Raw genomic sequence first — 11,642 nt, 5'->3', positions numbered from 1 at the left:
ATGCAAGAGTTGGTTGCTGAGAGCCCTTGAAGCCTCCTCTGACCACAAGGGTCTTACGGTTACCTACAAGGCTTTCCTGCCTCAGCCACAGTTAAAGTCCTCCCGTTGCCACAGGCTCCTTTCCAGAAGGGCCAAACTCAAGCTCAAGCCACCTATTTCCCTTACCCCTGAAGAAGAAGAAGAAGAAGAAGAAGAAGAAGAAGAAGAAGAAGAAGAAGAAGAGGGGGAGGAAGAGGAGGAGTTTGGATTTGATATCCTGCTTTATCACTACCAGAAGGAGTCTCAAAGTGGCTAACAATCTCCTTTCCCTTCCTCCCCCACCAGAAACCCTCTGTGAGGTGAGTGGGGCTGAGAGACTTCAGAGAAGGGTGACTGGCCCAAGGTCACCCAGCAGCTGCATGTGGAGGAGCGGAGACATGAACCCGGTTCCCCAGATTACGAGTCCACTGCTCTTAACCACTACACCACACAGGCCACTGCACTGCTGCCAACGAAAGGGCAGGGAGGCTTGAGAGGGAGGAGACGCCCTGAAGTGGAGCCTGGGCACGCAGCTCACCGGAGGAAGACAGCAGAAAAAGCCAAATTCAGCAGTGGAAGAAGAAAATTTCAGAATATAAATGCAGAAATATAAACATTTATTACAAAAAAAGTATCATGACTTTAGAAGACAAAAGAGTAAGAATGGGAGTCGCTATCCGAGACGCAGAAAGACCAGCCGCCTCCGCCGCCCTCACTTCCGCTTTGATGCTGTGCCAATGACACAGTCATTGACCTGCAAGGCAAGACCGGGCAGATTTGGGGGGCCAGAAACTGGTCCCCACAGCTGCTGCTGCCGCCACCTCCTCCATCCAGCTGCGGTCAGGATGCCCCTTCCGCAGAGGAGATTCTGCAAGCAGCCCAGAGAAAGGGACACCCCCGCCCCCCCCCCAGCCGGATGCTGCAGCCACTTACCTTTCTGGCAAAGCGAAGGGAATTGAGGGACTCGGCAAAGTTCTCCTCCGAGGGCGAGATGTTAACAAACATCAGCCTGGGGGGAAAGGCCAGAGGAGAGGGTGAGGAGAAACAGAGGCTGCCTCAAGGGGGGTGCATGGCCCCCCTGTCAGAGACCTCTGGGTTGAAAGGGGTCATCTAGCCCAACCCCCTGCGTTCCTGGCAGGACAGCGCAGACCAGGCCTCAAAGGGGAGGGGGAGCCATCAACTCCCTCCTTGCCGACTCACATCTTGGAATTGCCGCCTAAGGAGTTCTGGAGGAGGTAGGTCAGCTTGCTGTTCCGGTAGGGCACATGGGCCTCCTGCAAGGGGGCAAAGGAAGCGGACAAGGATGGGTGCAGGAGGGGGAAATGTGTGGGGACCCTCCTCCCCACTTAGGGCAGGCCGGTTCCGCCAGCATCATGAGGCTGTCCCATTCCCGATTGAATTGTAGAGTTGGAAGGAATCACAGCTCTAGAGCCCCCGATAGGTGGGCACCCCACACGTGAGACAGTGCTGGACGCCACATCCTCACCCTCGCAGAAGACCAGCGCACTGCGGGAGGCGGGCTGTGGGGCTGCAAAGGGCTGCCCCATGGCTGGCCAGGACTCCCCCCCCCCCGGAGGCACACGCGACCCCCCTCTCCCGCCTACCTTGTTGCTGAGGGCGGTGATGACCAGGCCCAGGTTGGAGAGGCTGCTGTTGATGGCCTGGGTCTCCTTGAGGCGGTCGCCGGTGGAGAGGGACCTGTCCAGGCGCTCACTGCCAGCCAGGTCCACCAAGCTCAGCACGGCTGCGGGGGGGGGGGGACAAAGGAGGGGTGAGGGTGGAGGGAGAAGGGGGGGGGTGCTGGGGACCAGGGACCCACAGAGGGCCTGGCCTAGAAGAGGAGGGAGAGCAAGGGAGCGCCTCTGGGCCAGGGCAGGGACAGAGGCCTCCGGCGAAGGGGGTCGTGGGGCCGGCCACACTCACAGGAGGTGTGCAGCTCCCGGTTGGGGTTGTGGCCCTCGATGCGCAGCTGGAAGAGGCTGTGGCTGCGGGAAGAGCGCTCGTTGAGATTCGTCTTGGCCACCGAGCGGTTGGCTTTGGCTCTCTGGAGCAGCTTCAGGACCTGAAGGGGCAAGCGGGGGGCAGGAGGCGGAGAATGGCGGTCGGAAGGGACCCCAGAGATCCTCTGGCCCTAGCCAGCCCCAGGCAAACAGCGTGAAGAGGCTAGCCGGGCACATTCCCCCCCCCCCGGCTATTGGCTACTTGCGACCAGACTGAGATGCCCGGGCGCCCGATGGCGTTGGACATCACCGCCTGGAGGGGAAGCCTGGGAATCCTCGGAGCAAGACTCTTTCCACACACGAGGACCTCGTCCTATAGAATTCTATCCGTTACACAATCAGAATGAGTATCAGGAACCAAAACGGTTTCTCTCAGCAGCCTGAGCAGGAGCAGTGAACAATGGCAGCTCCTTGTTCTCACCTGACTTCACTCCCCCGCTGCCCCCACTGCCCCACGCTCAGCTGCAAAGAATATTCTTATATTCTGAATGTACAGTTAAGAAAGAGAAGTTGGAATAGGCCAAGATATGTGGACTGCCCCAATCCCAGCTCAAGGTGGTCATCTGAACTGGCCAGATGTTTAACTGAGAATCAGTCAGTCAGTCAGGCCATCATTTGAAAAATAAGACTTTAGAACGCCTGGCCCCAAAATGGCAACGAGACATCCCATTTGGGTGAGTTTAAGCTTGGTTTAAGGAGCCGCTTGGTGCCTAGCCTCTACACTGGAGTTTCTACCATTGCCTGCAAATAGAAAGGGAAGCATGGGGGGGGGGAGTTCTTCCTCTGGGAACTCTAGGGCAGGCAGAAGCCCCATAAGGAGCCGAGGGGCCAAGACCCAGGTGATCTGAGCTCTCCAGACAGGCAGGATGGCTCAGGCCTTCATGCAGAAGCCTCTCAGAGAACGGCACAGTCGGAGGGGAGCCCCCAGGGTCATCTAGCCCAACCCCAGATTCCTCCCTCTGCTCCTCCCCTCAGAGGCTTTGGATGCAGACACACTCTGGCTGCCTTGTCCCCAGACCAAGGCCCTAAAACGGGTCACAATGGGGCTGGTTCTCTGGCTTCTGCCTCTCCTCCACCCCTTGCAAGCAGGCTGGTGGCCGGACACAGTGCAGAGAGCGGGAGAAGAGTAGTGTTGGAAGGGGACCCCCAAGGGTCATCTACCCGACCCCCTGCACCGCTGGAACCCCCCAGGAAAATCCCAGACAGACAGCTGCCCCCCCCCCACCGCGGTACCTCTTGCTCCGAAGCAACGGGGACGTAGCAGAGGTTGGGAACGTGCAGCTCCTCCGTGCATTGGCTCACTCGCCGGATCTCCAGCTCAGAGCCCTGCTCAGGGCGCAACACCAGCAGGTCCCGCAGAGACTCATTGTAGATCTCCAGGAAGTTGGCAGTGAAATGGTACTGGGAGGAGACAGGCAGAGGGGCAGGATCAGACCAGGGAAGGCGGCTGGGGTGGCGCGTGCCCAGCCAGCACATCGCTCCCAGCTCAGACTCGGGGACCAACTGGCATGGCTATTCCAAGAGGAGGCTTCCAAAGGTGAGGCCCAGGAGTTCAGACAGGCCAGCCCTCGGGTGTTCAGGGGATCTTGTGAGGCTGAACGGAAGGCCCTGCAGAAAAACACTGGCGGTCTCACCATCCTGTGGGGTGGGTGAGGGTGAAGGAGGCAGCCCTCTCTCACCAGCGCCCTCTCTGGGAGCTCCCAAGCCCAGTGCGAAACCCCCCTGGCAATTGCAGCATGGCGAGTGAATGCAGCGGGGGTCTCCACCCCCTTTGGACACCTGCATCCGCTTTCCCTCTCTGCCCCCACCTTCCAGCCTTTGGCCTCCATCTCCCGGGCTTTCCTGAAGATCTGCTGCACTGCGCGGGGGATCATGCCGGCCGTGGAAGGGTCCTGGCAGTCGGGGCCCTCCATGGTGTACGTCTTGCCGCTCCCCGTCTGCCCGTAGGCAAAGATGCAGACGTGGTAGCCGTCCAAGGCCGACTGCGGGGAGGAAGGGAAGCCGTCAGGCTGGCGTCCACCAGACCCCACCTGCCCCCGGAGGGGGAGAGCCGCCCTATGTGGAATTTCCAGACCATCCTTCAGCCACGACTCACAGGACAAACCAGCCAAATCAGCCAGGGAATCATCCTCACGATCATCATCATCATACAGTGGCACCTTGGTTGTCGAACCGAGTCCGTTCAAAAACTAAGGCTGCCAAAGAATGTTGGGGAGTTGGAACACTTACTTCCAGGTTTTCAGCGTTCAGGGGCCAAAGTGTACGAGTACCAAGGTGTTTGAGGGCCAAGATACGACTGTACCATGCTCAACATAATAACAAACTAGAAGAACTGGGCCGCTTCCCCCCTTAATGTATTTATTCTATATATTTATTTGATTGATTTATGTGCTCTTCAGGGTGGTTGACAGAATAATATGCTTTTCCTTACCTGCACAAGCAGAGAGATCTCCTCAAAGACCTCCTCCTGGGAGCTGGACGGAGGGAAGACCTGGTCAAAGTTGAACTCATAGACAATGTCCTCTTTTCGCTCCCGACCAACGTGGGACTGGCAGAGAATCAAAGAATTGCAGAGTTGGAAGACCCACGAGGCTCATCTAGTCCACCCCCAAGCAAGACTTGAACCCACAACTCTGAGATTATGAGCCTCTACCGACTAAGTGGTGACAGGGGCCGCGTTCCCCCTTGGCCAGCTCTCCCGGGGCCACAATGCTCTCTCTCGCACACACACACATATCCTCCAGCTGGCATTGGGTCTGTTGGCCTTGGGCCGGCCATCAACATTTGGGTTTCTCCTGCTCCTGCAAAGGTCATTGCAGGAACAACACTGGCTTATTTGAAGAAGAAGAAGAGTTTGGATTTGATATCCCGCTTTATCATTACCCAAAGGAGTCTCAAAGTGGCTAACGTTCTCCTTTCCCTTCCTCCCCCACAACAAACACTCTATGAGGTGAGTGGGGCTGAGAGACTTCAAGAAGTGCGACTGGCCCAAGGTCACCCAGCAGCTGCATGTGGAGGAGCGGAGATGCGAACCCGGTTCCCCAGATTACGAGGCCACCGCTCTTAAGCACTACCCCACACTGGCTCTCGGCAGGCTTTGCGGCAGGTGGAGACTTCCTGACGTCCCCTGGCAACTGTGACAGCCCAAGATGCCACCAAGACTTCGACAACCGCCTTGTCCCCCCACCCCCAGACTGACCTCCTCCGCCTTGGATAAGACCAGGCTCTTGCTGTTGTCTGGCGGGAAGCGGAGGTGGCTCACCCCCTGTTTCTGGGCCTCCTTCTCGCTGCTCAGCAGGGGGCGCACGCGGCAGAAGACACGGATGTTGCCCTGGAGGGAGCGGGGAGTCGTCAGCACCCAGCCCCACAAAGGGTCCCCCAGTGCCAGCCCCCCACCACCACCGGCCCACCTTCAGCTCCTGGACGGCGTTGTGCAGGGAGCGCCGCTCCATCTCCGACTCGTGCTGCTTCTGCTCCAGCTGGGCCTTGTGTGCTGCCAGCGCCTCATTCTCCTGCGCCCGCCGGGCCAGGCTCTCCTGCGCCAGGCGCAGTTCCGCCTGCGTCAGAGAAACCCCAGGGCCAGTGAGGGACGGGCCACCTCAAACCCAGAGCCGCCCACCCGCCCTCTCAGCCAGGCAACAATTCAGGGAGGAGGCGGCAAATGCAGGCTTCCTCAGCTGGGAAAGGAAAAGCACCAGCAGGAACAGACACAGCAGAGGTTAGCACTTCCCCCAGACAGATATCTAGGGCCCTCTTGCGATGGATAGAAAAGGGACTTGTGTGAGAAACAGGGTGTGAGGCTGAGGAGAAGGGAAGCGCTTCCAGCGAGAGCCGAGAGGGATACACTTCTCTGTATGGGGGGGATTGAAGATTAAGATATAATTATGATAGAGGGCTAGACACATAAAATTTTGTGTTTTATTGCGATTATTACTATTACTGTTGTGATTTTTATTTATTTTCTTGCTTTTTCTCCTTATCTTCCCACCTTTTATTGCTTTTTTCTGTATTTCTTATTATCTTTTATTAAAAAATTCTTGTTTTCCAAGAGTGTTTGCAACATCTTTCTCTCATCTTATTATCTTTTTTAAAACTAGTTTGGTTTGTATTATATGTTGAAAATATTTAATAATTTTTTTAAAAAAACATTTTTTAAGGTATCTAGCTCTCTTTTCTGGGGCTGAGGACCCTTAACTGTGATCTTGAGTCTGGCATTGTGGAATCAGAAGGGTACCTACGGGACATCTAGTCCAACCCGCTGGAATGCAGGCGTCACAAGCGGATGTTGGCTAGTCCCAAGGATTCCTCGCCTCACCTTGGGATTCCAATCACCATTCAAGGGCGGGTGGAAGGGTCCCCAGCCCCCCCCCCTCACCTCTCTGGCCTCCAGCTGGGCAGCCAAATCCTCCTTGGCCTCCCTGGCTTTGCGGCCAGCGGTTTCCAGCTCCTGGATCGTCTGGCTCTGGCTCTTGACGGTCTCCTCCAGCTGCTGCTCCTGCTTCACCAGCTGCTCCACCCTCTGCCGGCTCTCTGTGGCCTGCGCTTGGCAGGTCTGCAGCTCCAAGGCCAGGGCACTGCCAAGAGAGGGTAGGGCAGAGGTCAGGTCCTGCTGCAGGAGGAGCAGACGGAGCCCGCCATGCCCTTCTCAGGCTGCTGCTCGCTCACCTGTTCTGCCCCTCCAGCTGCTGGTTGCGGGCCGTCGCCTGCTTCAGCTCCCCCTCCAGCTGGCTCAGCTGATGCCTCAGGGCCTCATTCTCCCCGGCCAGCCCCTGGGCCTTCTCCTTGTAGGTCCCCCCTTTGGCCCGCAAGTCGCTCACTTGCCCCTTCAAGTCCCAGGGGGCCCGCTTCTTCTCACCCCCGCCAGCAGCGGCAGGAGCAGCGGCTGCCAAGGGGAGAGGGAGAGAGAGAGGACAGTGTGAGGGTCCCGGTGGCGGCTCAAGGATGGCACGGGGGGGGGCACCTCCCTCCCTTCTCTAGACCTTACCTGGCTTAGGGGCTGCCGCAGCCACCGTCCGACGGGATCCTGCTGGGAAACAAGGAACGAGACATGAAGCAGTGAAAGGATTCCCAAGGGGACCCTGTCTCCCCTCCGTTGCTTCATGAAACATCTCCAAACAATAGTAATACTTCAAAACATAAAATCAGCAAGGAACTCAAGACAGATTAAAGCAACATATGTGGGGGTTCCCTTCCACGGATTGCGCCTAAAGTCAAAATCACGTATAGCTGAAATATGCTGGATTTAATGGTGGGCAGGATTGCCAGAGCATTTTCCCCAGCCCCTCTCCAAACTTTTTATATTGTTTCCTACACTGAATGCACACAAGTTAAAGGGGCACCAGATGCAGGATTACGGGGAACCCACATTCTACACATCTGAATCAGCTTGAAAAAACTAAAATGGCTTCAGCAGGTGCCAAAAAGAGTCCAGCAAAGATAGCTGCCTGGTGTTGTAAGAACATAACTGGATCAGGCCCAAGGGGGCCTGTCTAGCCCAGCATCCTGTTCTCAGTGGCCAAACAGTTTCCTGTGGGAAACCAGAGAGCAGGATTCAAGTCCAAGAGCCCTCTCCCCCTTTGTGGCTTCCAGCAACAGGTATCCAGAAGAATTTCTGCCTCCAGCCATAGAAGCAGAGCACAGACATCACGGCTAGTAGCCACTGATTGCCCTCTCGGATGTGCATCTGTTTAATCCTCTTGTAAAGCCATCCAAGTTAGTAGCTATCACTACCTCCTGTGGGAGGAAGTTCCATAGGTTAGCTATGCAATGCCATTGTTTTTTATACAGAGGTGGCTTGGTTCTCAAACTTCATCCGTTCCTGGAGTCCAAGACTCCAGAAACCATTCGCAAACCAAGGGACGGCTTCCGACTGGCTGCAGGAGCATCCTGCACTCATTCGGAAGCTGTGTCGGATGTTCAGCTTCTAAAAAACGTTCGCAAACTGGAAAGCTTACTTCCAAGTTTCCAGCGTTCAGGAGCCAATTTGTTCAACAACTAAGCCGTTTGAGAAGCAAGGTACCACTGTAATGGAAATCAATACAACAATATTTATAATATTTTTGAAAAATAACACGATGGGTGCTGCTCCTCTAAATGATCAATTCCTTACAGGTACGATATGGCACCCTTAACAGGGACGCTTCTGCAGCCCGCTGCCTACCTGTGGTGGACGGCCCTGCCACACCCGCAGTCGCCTGGGTCCGAGTGCTCGAGCGGCGGCGCCCCCCTGCCAAGAAAGCGGTGTTACAGCAAAGTCCAGAAGGGCTCCCCAGGTTCTGCCCCGCCCCCCCCCCCGACCTGAGCTTACCGGCCTGGCGGTGGCCTCGGAGCGCAGGGGCCGCTGGCGGAGGCTTCGGAACGGAGGGGGCTGCTGTCACAGGTCCTCCCTGCTTGGTAGGGTCCAGGGGAGCCCGAGCCCGTTTCTGGGAGGAAGGAAAGGGCAGCCGCTTGTTATTCTCCAGGGCCAGGCTGGATGCCCCCTCACCGGTCCTATTCCACGTCCCTCTCTGCTGGAAATGGCAACGCCCCATTCGCACCCCCCCCCATGCTGCAGAAGGGAGGGGCTTGGGAACTCACCCGGTCCACCTTGGGGGGCTCATTCTCATCGCTGGCCGGGCGCTTGAGGTGCAGCGCAGACACAGGGAGCCGGGAGGGGCCTTTCGGCAGCAGGAAACTTTTCCCCTCAGAGTTCATCTTCTGCTCCCGGAGTGGCAACTGAGGAAGGCCGCTGAGTTCATTTAATGAAGCATCTCAGAAGCAGGGTGGAGGGGGGGGGGAGTCGAAGGCCGAGGCAGGCAAGAGAGAGGCGCCCCCCCGGCCCCCGAAAGGGACTCACGGGAGGTGGACCATCCATCAGCTCCAGGCAAGGCCTTCGGGGAGAAGCCAGTGGGAGGCCAGTAAGGAAATGAAGCCCAGCCTGCAAGGTCAAAGGAGGCCCGGCTAGTCCAAATGGCCCCCAGCACCGAGATAGGCTGCCTCTGGGCCGGGAGGCAGCAACCCTTTCCCGCAGGGGGCCGGTCCGCTGTCCCGCAGGCCCTGGGGGGGCCGGACTACACGGGGAGGGGGGGGAAGAGAGCGAATTCCTCTGCCCCGCAAAGAAGCCAGAGATGCCTTTTCAAGGAAAGGACACCTTCTGCGCATGTCCAAGGGCGCTGATTGCCGGGCCCTCCGCGGGCCGGAGGGAGAAGGCGACGGGGGCCGGATCCGCCCGCGGGCCTCAGGCCGCCTCCCCCCGATCTGCTGGGGCTTGGCTGGTCCCCCCTCCCTCCCGCCCGAGGAAGGGGCCCCTCTGCCCTCTGCCCGCGCCCCGAGGCCTCACCGGCGCCCCTCCGGCTCCTCCGCCTCGCCCTCCGTCTCCCTCTCCGACCCAAACGCCGTCGATTTAAACGGACAGCTCCCGTCCTCCTCCGCGGCGCCGCCCGGCAGCCAATGGCCAGGCGGCGAGAGGAGGAGACCAATCCGCGCCGCCCGTCGCGCGGGCCGGACCCGCCCTCTTCGTCTTACGCCCACGGCTCCGCCCCCAAGTCCCTCCTTGGCGCACGGCCCGAGCGGAGGACGCACTGCGCACGCGCGCCGCGAGCCCGCCTCCGCCGGAAGGAGCGTCGGCGGGAGGGCGAGCGTGAGTGCACGCGCGCGCGTGCCGCAGGCGGCCCCGCCCCTCCCTGGCAACGGCCGCGGCGCGCAGGGAGCGGGCGGGGGGGCGGGCGGGGGCGGGGCCTGCGCCGGAGGGGCGGGGCCAGGGAGATCTAGGGGGAGAGAGATCAATGTCTAGGGAGATCAATAAACAAACGGGAGGGGCCCCCCGGGGGAGGCCGGCGGAGCGCGCCTTGGCCACCGGGGCAGCAGCTTCCCCCGTTGAACACCCGCCTGCCCCTCTGCGCAGGTGGGGCGGGGCCTGGAGGGGGGGACCCCGAGTGACCCTGGCCCCTTTCCCCTCCCCCCCATGAAGGGGGATCGGGGGGGGCCTGAGGCAGGGGGGGCACACAGGGACGCTGCAGCGGGGCGATCCCCTTGGAGGGGGGCCGGGGGGTCCTGGCATTGGGGGGACCCCCGGGCGCTGCCACGGTCTTTCCCCCGCTGCCCCCCCCAGCCCGGCGGGGGCGTGGCGGGCCCGGGTGGGGGCGCTGGGGGGGGGGCTGGGCCGCCCGGCCCTCGGCATCCCCCCTGGCGGCCCCCCGCTCCGGCTGCTGCGTCACTGGCGCTCGGCGGGAGGCTGGAGCCGCCGAGGGTCCCGCTCCGCCGCCCCTGAGACCCCCCGCCCCCCCCGCGGCGAGAGGGACCCCCAGAGCGGAGCCGGCAAGGGGGCGCCCCCCGCCCCTCCCCCGCCTCGGCCCGCCTGACCCGGACCAGCGCCCGCCTGACCTCGGGGCCCTGGAAGCGGCCGGCGGCCGGCAGCGGAGGGGCGCCCCCCTCGCCCGGCTGGCCCCGCTTCTGGGAGGGCCAGGATGTCCTGGCGCGCTGGACCTCTACCTGGGCACCATCAAGAAGGTCAGTGGCTGCCCCTCCCCTCGGGGGGGGGCAGGGGGGTCCGCCCCCGTCCCCCCCCGGCTGGGGGTCTCTGCTCACCCCCTCCGCCCCCCCCCGCAGGTGGACCCCCTCCGGCAGGTGTGCCTGGTGCAGTTTGAGGACGACTCCCAGTTCCTCGTGCTCTGGAAGGACATCAACCCAGGTCAGTGGGCAGTGAAGCCCCCCACCCCCACCCCCCCCCACTTTGGGGTCCCCCCCCAGTCTCCGCCCCCTGCAGGCCTGGCTGCTCCCCACCCCCCCACCCCCCGCCTTGTTCTGTAGGGATGACCCCAGTGCAGAGTTCACCTGTGGAACTCCCTCCCACTGCCGAGATATCAGTGGTTCTGAAGGGCCGGTTCCTGGAAGCCGCTTTTTTTGGGGGGGGCATTCCCTGGCTCCCCAGGGTGAGGCGGGGGGGCTGGATCAGAGGATCCCATCCAGAAGACACTTCTTATCTCCCGATGGAGCCTCCACCTCCAGAGGCAGTCTATCTTGCTCCTGAGGCTCTTGGGGCAGGAACCCAGCTGCCCTGGGGGGGGACTGGCCCCTCACGCCCCCCCCTGCCTTTTCTCCTAGCGGCTGTGCCTGGGGAGGAGCAGTCCTGCTGCGTGTGCCACTCGGAGGCCGTGAGCCCAGACAACCGGCTGGTGCGGTGTGAGAAATGCAGCCACGGTGAGTCCGCCAAAGGAGCCCCACAAGCTGCCCCTGGTTCCCCGTTCTCCCCCCCACTGCCCCACTGATGACCCTCCTTCCTCTCCCCCCCCCCGCAGCCTACCACCAGGAATGCCACCTGCCCCGGGTGCAGAGCGATGGGGCCTGGACGTGCCGGCAGTGTGTCTTTGCTGTGGCCACCAAGGTAAGTGTGGTCTCCTCTGCCCCCCCCCGAGGTCCTCTGTCCCAGCCCCGCGCACTGACTCTGCCCCACGGCTTTCCTCCTTCTGCAGCGGGGCGGCGCCCTCAAGAAGGGGCCCTACGCCAAGGCCATGCTGGGCATGAAACTGGTCCTGCCCTACCAGCTGAAGACCCTGGAGTGGGACGCTGAGCACCTCGCCAACCGCCAGCAGTGCTACTGCTACTGCGGGGGCCCCGGAGAGTGAGTCTGCCCCCCCCGGAAGAGGG

The 11,642-nt window shown here is 60.8% G+C and overlaps 2 protein-coding genes across 2 annotated transcripts in view; one reads left to right on the top strand and one right to left on the bottom strand.

Moving 5' to 3' along the window:
- Window positions 1–677: 677 nt before the first annotated feature.
- Window positions 678–8,898, bottom strand: LOC308577947 (carboxy-terminal kinesin 2-like). Its single transcript, XM_081178287.1, has 17 exons — window positions 8,854–8,898; window positions 8,595–8,732; window positions 8,326–8,440; window positions 8,179–8,244; window positions 7,003–7,041; window positions 6,684–6,900; window positions 6,394–6,592; window positions 5,429–5,575; window positions 5,218–5,349; window positions 4,450–4,566; window positions 3,827–4,000; window positions 3,252–3,419; window positions 1,942–2,080; window positions 1,623–1,762; window positions 1,219–1,292; window positions 952–1,027; window positions 678–772 (listed from the first exon to the last, which is right to left on the bottom strand). The coding sequence occupies exons 1-17, from the start codon at window positions 8,869–8,871 to the stop codon at window positions 731–733; spliced, it is 2,001 nt and encodes a 666-aa protein (XP_081034413.1). The 5' UTR covers window positions 8,872–8,898; the 3' UTR covers window positions 678–730.
- A 548-nt stretch (window positions 8,899–9,446) lies between these two features.
- Window positions 9,447–11,642, top strand: part of LOC308578218 (PHD finger protein 1-like) — a gene marked incomplete at both ends in the record, with an annotated part of 137,424 nt that continues 135,228 nt past the window's right edge. The window contains 7 exon segments of the mRNA XM_081178468.1: window positions 9,447–9,636; window positions 10,292–10,480; window positions 10,483–10,505; window positions 10,605–10,686; window positions 11,100–11,195; window positions 11,294–11,379; window positions 11,468–11,616. Coding sequence (XP_081034594.1) covers window positions 9,447–9,636; window positions 10,292–10,480; window positions 10,483–10,505; window positions 10,605–10,686; window positions 11,100–11,195; window positions 11,294–11,379; window positions 11,468–11,616 — 815 coding nt within the window.

This window comes from Podarcis bocagei, assembly GCF_964188305.1.
Source record: "Podarcis bocagei genome assembly, chromosome: W".
In the NCBI taxonomy this organism is placed as follows: domain Eukaryota; kingdom Metazoa; phylum Chordata; class Lepidosauria; order Squamata; family Lacertidae; genus Podarcis; species Podarcis bocagei.
This window is presented reverse-complemented; position numbering and strand designations above follow the sequence as displayed.

Coding starts and splice junctions, on each gene's coding strand:
- LOC308577947 (XM_081178287.1), bottom strand. Junction 4,001..4,449: donor AGATCTCTCTGCTTGTGCAG/GTAAGGAAAAGC, acceptor TCCTCCCCGCAG/TCGGCCTTGGACGGCTACCA. Junction 1,028..1,218: donor TTAGGCGGCAATTCCAAGAT/GTGAGTCGGCAA, acceptor CTTTCCCCCCAG/GCTGATGTTTGTTAACATCT.